The sequence below is a fragment of the Aquarana catesbeiana genome, linkage group LG11, assembly GCF_042186555.1.
Source record: "Aquarana catesbeiana isolate 2022-GZ linkage group LG11, ASM4218655v1, whole genome shotgun sequence".
NCBI lineage: Eukaryota > Metazoa > Chordata > Amphibia > Anura > Ranidae > Aquarana > Aquarana catesbeiana.
In genome coordinates, this window is record NC_133334.1 from 44,182,662 (window position 1) to 44,194,931 (window position 12,270).

Genomic DNA, 12,270 nt, shown 5'->3' on the forward strand with positions numbered 1-12,270 from the left:
ATTCAGCCTACACCCACTGCCATCTGAAGGAATTCTATAATGGAAGATCTGAGGATATAGATAGCCAAGCTCCCAAAAGGAAGAGGAATCAGTGATTTAGCCATTAGCTCAATAAAATTGCCCTAAATATATAGAAGGGCTGTGGGACCTGCAGCCACTCAACCAGGCACTATAAATAGGGATGAGCCGAACACCCCCCTGGTTCGGTTCGTACACGGCCACACAATTGTTGACCAACAATTACGAACGTAGTGACGCACTACGTGGTTTTTCAGCTGCTTAGCGCCACCCTTTGGGCTCCTTCTGCTAATTTTGTGTTAGTAGAAGTTTGGGGAGTGTTGATTCGCACTTTTCAGTTCACACTTTAAAGTGTTATTTATTTTTGGCCTTGGAGTTCTTGCTTTGATATTATTTTTTTGGTTGAATAATGATTTGATTTGGTATATTTTCCATATATTTTTGGATGCATAGAATGCACTTTTTGGTTAAGTTCTTTTGGCAGATAACATGTCAAATTTTATTTGTTTTCTTTTTTTAAATGCACAAAAAAAAAAAAATTGTGGAGAATAATACTTGGCTATGTGTTTTACTTCAAATGACAGTTTGGGAGTAGGCAGTTTCATTTTAAAAAATACAATATGTAACATTAACAAGGGACACCAACATCATTGTATCTTTGATCTTAAAGGCTACGGGATAATGGTGTTGTGGTAACTTGCCCCCCCCCCACCCCTCCAAAAAAAAAAAAAAAAAAAAAAAAAAGCATAATATTATTCTTGATATCACTAGAAAAAAAAGCCTTTGAAAATTTGTTTGCAATAACTCCATCAGTATCACCAGCAAAGCAGCTTCATTATTATCCCATTAAAGAAGAAGAGAATTGTGCGCCGCATTTCGAGATTTCATAATTTGCCATGTCAAAAATGTTAATTCTCCATTATGAACGCTAGTTTACAAGACCAACCTCTTCTGGCTTGTCCTTGCTTTCGAGCATGCGTGTTTGTACTTTGGACTTTTGTCAGACGTACTTGTGTACACATGCTTGGAAAATCCGACAACAGACATTTGTCCGTGGAAAATTTATAAACCTGCCATCCAACATTTGTCCACAGAAAGTTGGCCAACAACTGTCAGATGGAGCATACACACAGTCGGATTTTCCACCAACAGCCTGTCATCACACGTTTCCCCTCGGAAAATCCAATCATGTGTATGAGGCTTTACTCTTGGTGGTGCCCTGCTGTGAAATATTATATAAAAAAATTGTAATTACATGCCCCTGTTGAACAGGGGCAGAAAAATTGGGCCTTGGGAGGTGGTGCCCTAAACCAAAAATATTGTTGGAATCTAGCATCACCAAGATTGAGGAGGAATAGGATAGTCAGCATAAGCAGTCTTCAAGGGATCCCACATCCATAGCAAATTCAATCAGTTACATCAGCATCAGATGCTTGATAGCTGCTGATCCAAGACTGATAAATTTTTATGAATGTGAGCCTATCAACGGAGTCTGTGGGCACTCTTTGATCCATTACAAACCCTCCAGCAGCACTGAATGTGCGTTCAGAAAGCATGGAACGCTGGATGCAGGACAGGCCAGTAGCTCAATTGCATATTGAGCTAGTTCTGGCCAGTGGTCCCGCTTTAAGACCCAGTAACCCAGTGGATGCTCTGCTGGAAAGGTCTCCAAGTCTGCTCTTGCTCCTAGATATTCCTGCAGAGAGAAAAAAAGTCCTGGACTGCCGCACTCCATAGAAAAGGCATCTTTATTGTGGAGAAATGAAGAAAAAAATCCAACATACAGGCAAATCAAACGTGGAGGGAACAGGGATCAAAAGCTAACGCATTTCACATCATTTGATGCTTACTCATAGCTATTCCTGCACCATGTAATGCAGACGCTGGCAATGGTTGCTTGAACCGATCAGACCTTGGCTCTGAGGACTTAAAAATTGTTTAAAGGCATGGGTCAGCCAGCCACCTTCTGTACTGTATTAGAAACTGTACAACGGCTGCACTGTATTTTATACTGTGTATACCACCTGAAGTGTAGTAGAAACAGAGTACACCACAGAATGCACTGTAGATATAGATGCAGAATATATATATATATATATATATATATATATATATATATATATATATATATATATATATATAATCAAATACACTGCCACTAACTGAACAACCTGCCGTGTAAGCAGATATCTATCTATCTATCTATAGTGTGGGGCGTGGACTTAGTCCCCCTGAGCCATAATTGGCCAAAGGCACCCTGCCTTTGGCCAATTATGGCACTCTTAGCAGAGGGTGCTATGATTGGCCAAAGCATGCAGGTCAGGTGCATGCTTTTGCCAATCATCCTACAGCAATGCACTGCGATCTTGCGGTGCATTATGGGGCGTTTCACGGTGCTCGAATTTGCCACGAACGCCCCATAATGTTCGCTCTTCGGCGAACACCCGATGTTCGAGTCGAACTTCTGTTTGACCCGAACGTCAAGCTCATCCCCAACCATAAACCTCACTATCTACCTGCGTGCACAAAAACATTTGGCCGCGCTTCCAAGGTTCTGGCTACATAGGAGTGGCCATTGTCATTTTATTTCTACAAACAGTGATTAAACAAGTTTTATTTTAAACCTCTTTTAAACGTATTTCCCACAACTGTGGTCAACCAGTAGCTGTCTTCATTTGCCATATGCATGAAATCTGTTATTTATTATCCAAGCACTATATACAGCAAAAGGAGTGTCTGAGAAAGACTGGATAATGTCTGCACATCTTAGTCTTCATTGTGTGCTGTCTGCATTGTCTGCAAGTGGAGCCTTACCTCCTCATCTTTCTCTAGCTCCAAACCAGTCTCCATCAGGTTTCCTTCAAATTCCTCCCTGCGGAATCTCTTGTCATCTTCATGATAATCTATTCTGGGTTCTGATTCTGCAGTTTCTAGGTCAGGACCCCCACCAGGAAGGTGGTGGCTATCTCTAGCCCCCCGAGATGAGTGCACAGAGTTGTTATGGTGGGACTTTTTACTTGGAGTTCGGTTACTGGAAGACTTCTTATAGGTGTATGCCAAAATATAATCCACTTTCCTCTGACCATCTCTGAAGCACAGTCCATGTTTACAGGCAGAGTCCTGATCCCCTCCCAGAGAGTTCAGTAGCTGCAAAGGAGGAAAAAAAAAAATTAAATGTAATTTTGCGTTCTAACAAGTCAACTCAATTCTGTTCTTTCTATATTTAGGCAGAACTCTAGGGAAAGGCCTTTATCTCATTTCAGGCGTTTTGCTATAGTGGCAATCTAAGGTGATTGTAAACAATCACCTTGTAAAACAACCCATTCAGTTTAAAATAGATATGGAATAATATGAGATTATATATATATATACACACACTTTTTTTTTTTTTATAAGGGATTACACTCCCTCTGTTCTCAGCTGCATAAGAGCTGGGGGGATGAGAAACAGGACCACCCAAAATGTGTTTTTTTTTTTGGGGGGGGGGGTTACCACAGAGGGTAACTAAGCCGGAAGTTTGGGCTCCTCCTTGCTTCGCAGTCTTCTCAGACACATCACAGGTCCCAGAAGACCATTCACCTGCGCTAAGAAGCCACAAGGCTTCACTTCCCGTACTTCAGATGCCAGCATCTGCACCCGAAGCCAGTTGAAGAGTCGGCTCCCTGGACAGTTAAGTGTCCTTATACTAAAAGTCAGCAGGGGGCAACATTATTATCTAAACATTTTTTAGCTTTAACCACTTAAGGACTGGAAGGATTTACCCCCTTAATGACCAGGCCATTTTTTTGCGATACGGCACTACGTCACTTTAACTGACAATTGCGTGGTCGTGTCCTTTTTCCCACAAATAGGAGCTTTCTTTTGGTGGCATTTAAACACCTGTGCGGTTTTTAGTTTTTGCGCTATAAACAAAAAAGTGTGACAATTTTGAAAAAAAAAATGTTTTTCTTTTTTTTACTTTCTGCTAGAATACAGATCCAAAAAAAATATATATTATATTAGATATATCTATCTATCTCAAAATGTATTCATCAGTTTAGGCCAATATGTATTCTACATATTTTTGGTAAAAAAAAAAAAAAAATTGCAATAGGCATATATTGAGTGCTTTGTGCAAAAGTTATCGCGTCTACAAACTATGGGATAGATTTAGGGACTTTTTAAAATAGTTTTTACTGGTAATGGCGGCGATCTGCAATTTTTAGCAGGACTGACATTGCGGCGGACAAATCTGACTGCAAATGACACTTTTTGGGGTCAGATTCAGTGGAACTAATAATTAGACGTTAGTACAGCAATCTCCCCGCTGAGCTGTTGTGTTTTGACCAGGGGCGGACTGACCATTGAGCCACTCGGGCACTGCCCGAGGGCCCTGGGCCACTAGGGGGCCCCATCAGGGTTGCCAGCCTCAGTAAAACCAGGGACAGTATGTATAAATCTGTGTTTTTTACATCTGTCTGTGTATACTGTGTGTACATGTATGTGTATACTGTGTGATTGTATACTGTGTGTACATGTATGTGTATACTGTGTGATTGTATAGTGTGTGTGTGTGTGTGTGTGTGTGTGTGTACTGTGTGGCCCCATAATCTCTGATTGCCTGGGGGCCCCATAATCTCCTATTGCCCGGGGGCCCCATAATCTCCTATTGCCCGGGGGCCCCATAATCTCCTATTGCCCGGGGGCCCCATGAGTTATCAGTCTGCCCCTGGTTTTGACAGGGGGGGCGGCCCCCCCGCCAGATTACTCCAGTCAGCATTCTCCGCCATCGGCTGAAAGCGCTGATCGGATGCTGGTCGGCTGCTGGGTTTCCAGCATGCTCGCCCGGCTTCTGTTGGGCCGGGTGTCATACACACGGGCCGAATGTCGGACGGTGTGTACTAGGCTTAAGGAGGGACAGAGGGATTCGGCCCCAAAAGAGGGACATGCCCTCCAAGTGTAGGATAGTTGGGAGGTATGCTTGTGGGATTAACCAACCTTTATTGTGTATTAAAGCGGTAGAAAAGTCCGCTTTGTGATTTTTACCTACAGGTAAGCCTATAATCAGGCTTACCTGTAGGTAAAATTAATATCTCCTAAATGGGCACCGTTTAGGATATATTCACACTAGATGCAGCTGGTGACGTCACTCACATAGCCAAAGCCAGTGAACCTGGAAGGAAGACCGGTGGAAGATGTCAGCCGTGTCAGAGGTGACAGCGCGCCGCTGAAGGGCCTCGTTTTAAGGTATCTCATAACGTACTAATATGCAGTGCATACTAGCACATTATGCAGTTGTCTTACAGGGGAAAGTTTTTTTTTTTTTTTTTTTTTTTTTTATAATTGCAGTGGTGTACAGCCACTTTAATTCAGTGCAATTATCAGCATTGCCCTCGGTTTTATACCTCTTCTAAAGTGGTGACCGTTTTTCCAATCTTAGAAAGTTGGAAGATATGTGTTTAACATCTACAAACCGGTTTAAAAAGTGCCAACTGGTTCTGACTTCTAACATATGCTAGAGAAACAGCAGTGGATATAGACAGCTTGATAGAAATAAAAGCACATTGTACATTGCATACAACATCTTAAAGCCCAACTCCATCCAAAACAGAGAAGGGAAAAGTTCAAACCTCTGCTAGGTTTAAATGTGGTCTGTGTACCCATTGGAGCTTGGCTTTGCTCTGTTGAATTCAGTTACTATTCTTCATCTACATTCACCGGGAAGAAATGTCAAATCAATTTAACCATATTGACACAAACTGGGTACCTAGTCCACACCTTTATTAATAAATGCCATCATAACGAACTACGGTTTTATCAGTAGATTGTGCGGTAGGAAGCTTGTTGGAACATAGGCACTGACTCATACAGTCATTTATATTCTAATGATTAAGTCATCAAATCTGGGCACCACTGCAGGAATAACCTCTAACTAATGACACATTGGGCATTGGGTCATGTTTGCAGGTTTTCCTTTATCTTGCAAAGGTGCTTTAAATCAGAGTCAATGGCTTGGTATTTTGGACAGCTATTTTATCTAAGAGAAATTCCCAAAACATGGCCTGTTGGGGGTACTTAAGGACAGGGTTGAGAACCACTGCTCTACAGCACAGAGATTTAGACCCCTTTCACACTGGGGCGGTTTGCAGGCGGTATTGCGCTAAAAATACCGCCTGCAAACCGCCCCTAAACAGCCTCCGCTGTTTGTTCAGTGTGAAAGCCCGAGGGCTTTCACACTGAAGCGGTGCGCTAGCAGGACGGTGAAAAAAGTCCTGCAAACCGCTTCTTTGGAGCGGTGAAGGAGCGGTGTATTCACCGCTCCTGCCCATTGAAATCAAATGGGACAACGCGGCTATAGCCGCGCTGTATGAGTGATTTTAAAACTTTTTCGGCCGCCAGCGGGGGTTAAAACTGCACCGCTAGCGGCCGAATACAGCTGCAAGAACAACGGTACAGCAGCGCTAAAAATAGCGCTGTTGTACCGCCGACGCCCCCACCGCCCCAGTGTGAAAGGGGCCTTAAAGAACTCCTGTAATTAATATAGTGTATACACACACACACACACACACTAATCTACGACTGTCCCAAATGCCTTTAGTAACCCTGAAATATACCATAGTTGACACCAAATTATTTGGGCCCATTTACACCACTGCACTAACATATTCTGTGCATCAGTGCACCGTTGTGCCATTTATTGTAGAGAGCACCCCAATGTACTTTCACAACATACCCGCTTTACAGCACACTGCAATGCGTTGTAATGCACCACTTTGCGCTGCGCTAGCAAAAATGCAGTAGGTCTTATTTTGGTCCACACTATAAAATCTGACTGTACAATTACCTTTAGATCTACCATCAACTATGTAGCAGAAGGGCCTGTGTGATTTGATACAAATTGAATGGATTGTTTATGTCCCATATTACATAGTTTTGGTTATTCTAAGGCCCCTTTCACATCAGCGGACTGATCGATTCCGCCTGTCCATTTTTCAGTCGGACCCAATCGGACCACCCATTGTTCTCTATGGAGTGGCGGATGTCAGTGGACATGTGTCCGCTGACACCCTCCTGGCATCTGATTCATTCCCCATCCGTCCAGAGGATTGCATCGGATGACAATTGGATGGAAAGGGACAGGGAGTCCATTTTCATCCGACTGCCCCATAGAGAACAGCGGGCTGTGTCCGTGTCAGCTCTGCATAGCGGAGCGGACACGGACCTGTCATCTGCCTGCTCAGCAGGGATCAATGGGGAAATTCCCCGCTGAGCAGGCGGATCCGCTGGACGAAGTCTGCCCCATCTGAAAAGGGCCTGAAAGGAGATTGTACAATCAGATTGTATAATGCATGACCAACTTTAGTTGCCTCCATACAAATATAATCATTCCAGTTTTGACTCTGCATAAATAGCAAGAAACTTGTGGCATGGATTACATTGGATAGGGTCTTCCTGGTCAGATCAATAGCGAGTATTCCAATTACAAGTCTACCTAATTCCACTATACCCTTGGTTTCAAAATATGCTGGGTGTTGTAGTTCTGAACAGACTTTGGACTGTTATTTTATACAATTTAGCCACTTATATCCAAGTCTGGCTCTGAATTCCAGCCAACGATGTTCAGAATGAATTACTAATGGCATTGTGGTAATTACTACCCGATTCAGTCAGTAAATTATAGCAATTATAAATGATTTAAAATATAATAAGTTGTTTTATTGCTCTCCAAGAATGCCTGGGCTTCAGGGAGAAATAGGATCATTGGAAACTGATCCCTCCAGAGAGTGGTAAACAGCACTGATTCTCAAGTGGCCAGACACCCTAACCCTTGGCATGCAGGGATGAGGGCATCCCAGCCAATCTGCAAAACAGGCGATAGACAGAACTTGGGAAGAGCAATAAGCATGTACATGAAATTAAGGCAGGACAGCCTGGGAGGGAGGACGGCTGATTGAGTATATATGGTTTTGGTGTTTTAAAGCCCTGAGTGAGAACCGTTCAGAGATTGGATAAACCTATGTCTGCATTTTACTAAAGTATTCTTTTTTTGTTGTAACATTCCTCTAAAAATAGCCATTGACATAGTTTTCATATTTTTGCGCTTGTTCTGCAATATATTCAAAACATTTCATACAATGGTTTGTAGTCCCTCATTCAATCATATCAAAACAAATACCACTACTACGACAGAGAATACATGGTGGTAATACAAAGGTGGATGCCTTCTTATAACTATGGAGTACATCAGCAGTTAGACTGCCCTTCCGGACCTCCTCGTCATAGCCAATACAAAGTCAAGCAAGGGCGCCTTACACATGTCTTCAGTAATGTCAACATGCACCGTCTAAATCAACATTCAGAATGTCTTCACAATTCCACAGTTTTTGGAAATCACAAACCGATAGTAGAGTTGAGCTCACAAGTTGGATTGTGTCTAGGCGTTATCTTGTCTGCATGAGACTTTCAAAGTTTAACAGACTTAAGTTCTTAAGCTGGCCATAGATGCATTTTCGAACAAACAGTCTCAGGAAAGGAACGTTCTAAGAAAGTTTGTACATTTTTCTAATTATTAGTGGGTCAAATCAATGGTCATTTTCGATGAGAGCAGGAGGAAATTTTTTTGTACAAATTAAATTTCTAAGGCCGGCCATTGACGGTTCGAATCTCGAGATTCTAACCATGTATGGGCAGGCTGAAGGTACCAAGTTCATCAATCAACTTGGGTACAACCAGCCTGCCGAATCTTACATGCGATTATTGCTAGTGGCTGGTGTAGCCGCTAGCAATAATCACTGTCTTCTCTCAGTAGGGACGGCTTCCCCCCCACCCTCCTACAGGGAGAATACAATGACTTGGCAGGAGGGATTCCCCTGTAAACACTCTTTGTGTTGATGGGGGAATCGAGTAAATTTATTAGGGTTGCAGAAAATAAATTTGCACAGTGTATGGCCGGCTTAAAGTTGTTCTAAAGGCAGAAGGCTTTTTATCTCGATGCATTCTATACATTAAGATAATAAACCTTCTGTGTGCAGCAGCCCCCCTAATACTTACCTGAACCCCATCTTGATCCAGCAATGTTGCAAAAAAGCATTGGCTCTCAGGGACTCCCCATCCAATTGGCTGAGACACAGCAGCGGGCACCATTGGCTCCCATTGCTGTCAAAGTCAGTGAGGCAATGAGGAGAAAGAGGGGTGGGGCCGAGCCGTGGCTCTGTGTCTGAATGAACACAGAGCAGTGGCTTGGCTGCTTGCTGTGGGGACAGGAAGGAAGGAAGGAAGGAAGGAAGGAAGGAAGGAAGGAAGGAAGGAAGGAAGGAAGGAAGGAAGGAAGGAAGGAAGGAAGGAAGGAAGGAAGGAAGGAAAGAGACAGCGTGTGCCGTGACTGACGGCTCCTGCGCGCATGCGCTGGAGTGATGTCACGCAGCTCCGGCCAGTCACCGAGCCGGAGTCCGCGGCCCCGGAAGGAAGAGGGGTGAAGATGGATGCAGCCTGCACAGGGGACAGGGCAGGCTTCGTTAACAGGTTAAGTGTCATATAAAGGGCTAGTATGCAATGCATATATTATGCAGGCCTTGGGGGGAGCAAAAGAGGAAGTAAAGCCCGTCGGGGTTTACTTCCTCTTTAAGTCAAACACTGCATGGCTCAGAGGAGAGCTGGGTGTAATCTGAGACCTGAGCAGAGGGGAGAGGAGAGTAGAGTACAGTAGGAGAGACCCCCCCAGTCCCACACACGCAACCTCATAGGGAAACATGCACAGCTCAGGTAGTCAAACTCAGACTGTGCTGGAACTCCTCTCCCCTGTTCCCCTCCATCCCTTGTAGACAGCACAGCCTGTTGGAGATGACTCATGTGGATAGAAATCACACTAGTTGCCTTGGATTGAGGAAAGTATACACTATAGGAAGATATGTGGTGTTCATTTTTTATGTCAGAGGTTTACAACCACTAAGCCATTGCACCAGAACAAGTATGCTGCAATAGAAGGCAGAACTCCTGATCTGGTCTGTGACATAAATGGGTTGATTTACTAAAATAAGTAGATACTGTTTCCGTAAAATAAATGCTAATTTTTCACTGAGCTTAGTGAATATGATAAAGCTGTGTTTACTTCAATCATTTATCTGTGCAGTTTGAACATTTTTTCCCCTTACATGATTGGGTATTTCAAGTGAACAGTTTCACCTATTTACTAAGCTCAGTGAATGTTCACTTAGTGAACAGTCTGTACTTTAGTACATCAACCCCATAGCGTTTAAGCTACAAGTTCAGCATTACTGCCCTACAGTAGGAAGTTCATAGAGGCATACTTCGCTTATTCAGGATCGTAATGGGGGGGGGTCAGCCAACAAAGACAAGTATAAATTCAAAAACATGCAACCACATATCCAGCGTTTTTTTTGTTCAAAGAACTTTATTGATCCAGGTTCTTGGAGAAAACCCCCATCTAGGTCCAGGAAAGATCTGTCTTCAAGCACTTGGATTAATAAAGTTTTTGTACACGAATGCTGAATTTGTTTTTATTCACTTGGACCAATAAAATTCATTGAAAACAAAAAAATGTTGAATATGTGGTGTGCAGTTGCTTCCTTTGGAATGTATCCTTGCTTGGGGAGCAAGGATGAGCGCCATTGTGTCACAGCACCCAGCTACTGGAAGCAGAAGCCAGAAAGGGCTTTGGAGCAATTTTTTGCTTTCTAAAATTGGACAGCATGGAGAGGTACGCAGAGTGCAACTTGCCATGAAATTAGACAACAGGGATTGAACGGGACACACAGGCCTCATCAACATGAATTACATTTTAAATACTGCGCCGAGACTATATGGAGATTTACACAGACACACACCTCCAGCCCTGCAGCTCTCATTGGCCCTCTTATGACTTATCCCCCCCCCCCTCCCTTCCTGGCAAACTCTCAGGAGAGAGAGCTGTGCATGATGTCATATGCCTAGGCTTTTTACCAGACAAGACAAGACAAGACAAGACAAGACAACAGGAAGTGGGCTGTATAAGGTATTTACTGGCAGAAAAAGTTAAAACAAGAACAGAAGGTTTAATAGATGGAAAGTTGAAAAAAATGACTGAAGTTACGCTTTAAGTTTGTCAAGGCCTTGAGATATAGGCTAGAATGCACCAAAAGGTCAGTGACAAACATTTCCAGGACCTGTTTTCTGCTCATCTATCATAGATTTCCCAGAGTCTTCTACTTGGGCTGACACATACTACATTAATGGAAATTTGTTGGACAGGTACGGAAAAACAGGAAAATGCAAGTCTTCCGGAGGTCAACTGTATCAAGGTATAAAGATCACACTAGATGTGTATAAAAAAAAAAAAGAAAATCAATCAGTTTGAGGAATATTTATTAATACAATCCAGAATCCATCTCAGATTTTAGACAGAAAGCAGAGACATAAGACTGCTGTTCGCCACATCTGCCGCATTCAATCTGAAATCCAACATGGCCCTTGCTGTATTGTTAATGATGACACTATGAATAAACTCGTCAATTTCAGGCCGATTGATGTTTAAACAAAGTGTGAAAGTTGTATACAATGTGGAAAGCAGTGGTGACCCTTTTTCATGTAGAGAACACAAAAGCTAGCATAGTTTATATGTGTGATATACAGATAGGACAGGATTAAAATACTAAGAAACCAAACCTGAATAACACTTTGTACAGACCTGACCCCTCTTATACTCCTGGCATAAATTCCAATATCATAGAAGAAGCAGGAAATGTACATATTAACTTCCTCCTCTCCCCCCCTTTAAAAGGACCACTTACAGATTAGGCAATAAAAAATCTGCACTATAAGAAAAGAGCTGGTAATAAAATGTATTATGTACAAACACACCAAAAGGGATCCAGGAGCAACATGTGCAGCCTGTTCCTATGTGAACTGCCATACCAGGAATAAACCGACACCATATTGATAACAGTTGCTTGTTTTTCTTATCTGAGATTGTTGGGTAGGAGAAATTTGTGTGAAAATACTGTTATTCACTGTATAGTGCAAGAGAACAAGAGCGCGAGAGAGCAAAAGAGCGCGAGAGAGCAAAAGAGCGCGAGAGAGCAAAAGAGCGCGAGAGAGCAAAAGAGCGCGAGAGAGCGGGGGCAAGGTATCGGGGAACTGGAGAAAGTGCAGAGAAGGGCAACCAAACTGATAACAGGCATGGAGGAGCTCAGCTATGAGGAAAGATTAGAGGAACTGAATTTATTCACTCTTGAGAAGAGGAGATTAAGGAGGGATATGATCAACATGTACAAATAC

At 42.9% G+C, this 12,270-nt stretch overlaps 1 protein-coding gene across 6 annotated transcripts in view; it reads right to left on the bottom strand.

The window, feature by feature from the left end:
- The window catches only part of ANO1 (anoctamin 1), a 292,511-nt gene that overhangs the window by 130,028 nt on the left and 150,213 nt on the right, over window positions 1-12,270 (bottom strand). For all 6 annotated transcript variants that reach the window (XM_073604245.1, XM_073604241.1, XM_073604242.1 and 3 more), the window contains one exon: window positions 2,833-3,165. In XM_073604245.1, the coding sequence (XP_073460346.1) occupies window positions 2,833-3,165 (333 nt within the window). The remainder of the gene's footprint in view (window positions 1-2,832; window positions 3,166-12,270) is intronic.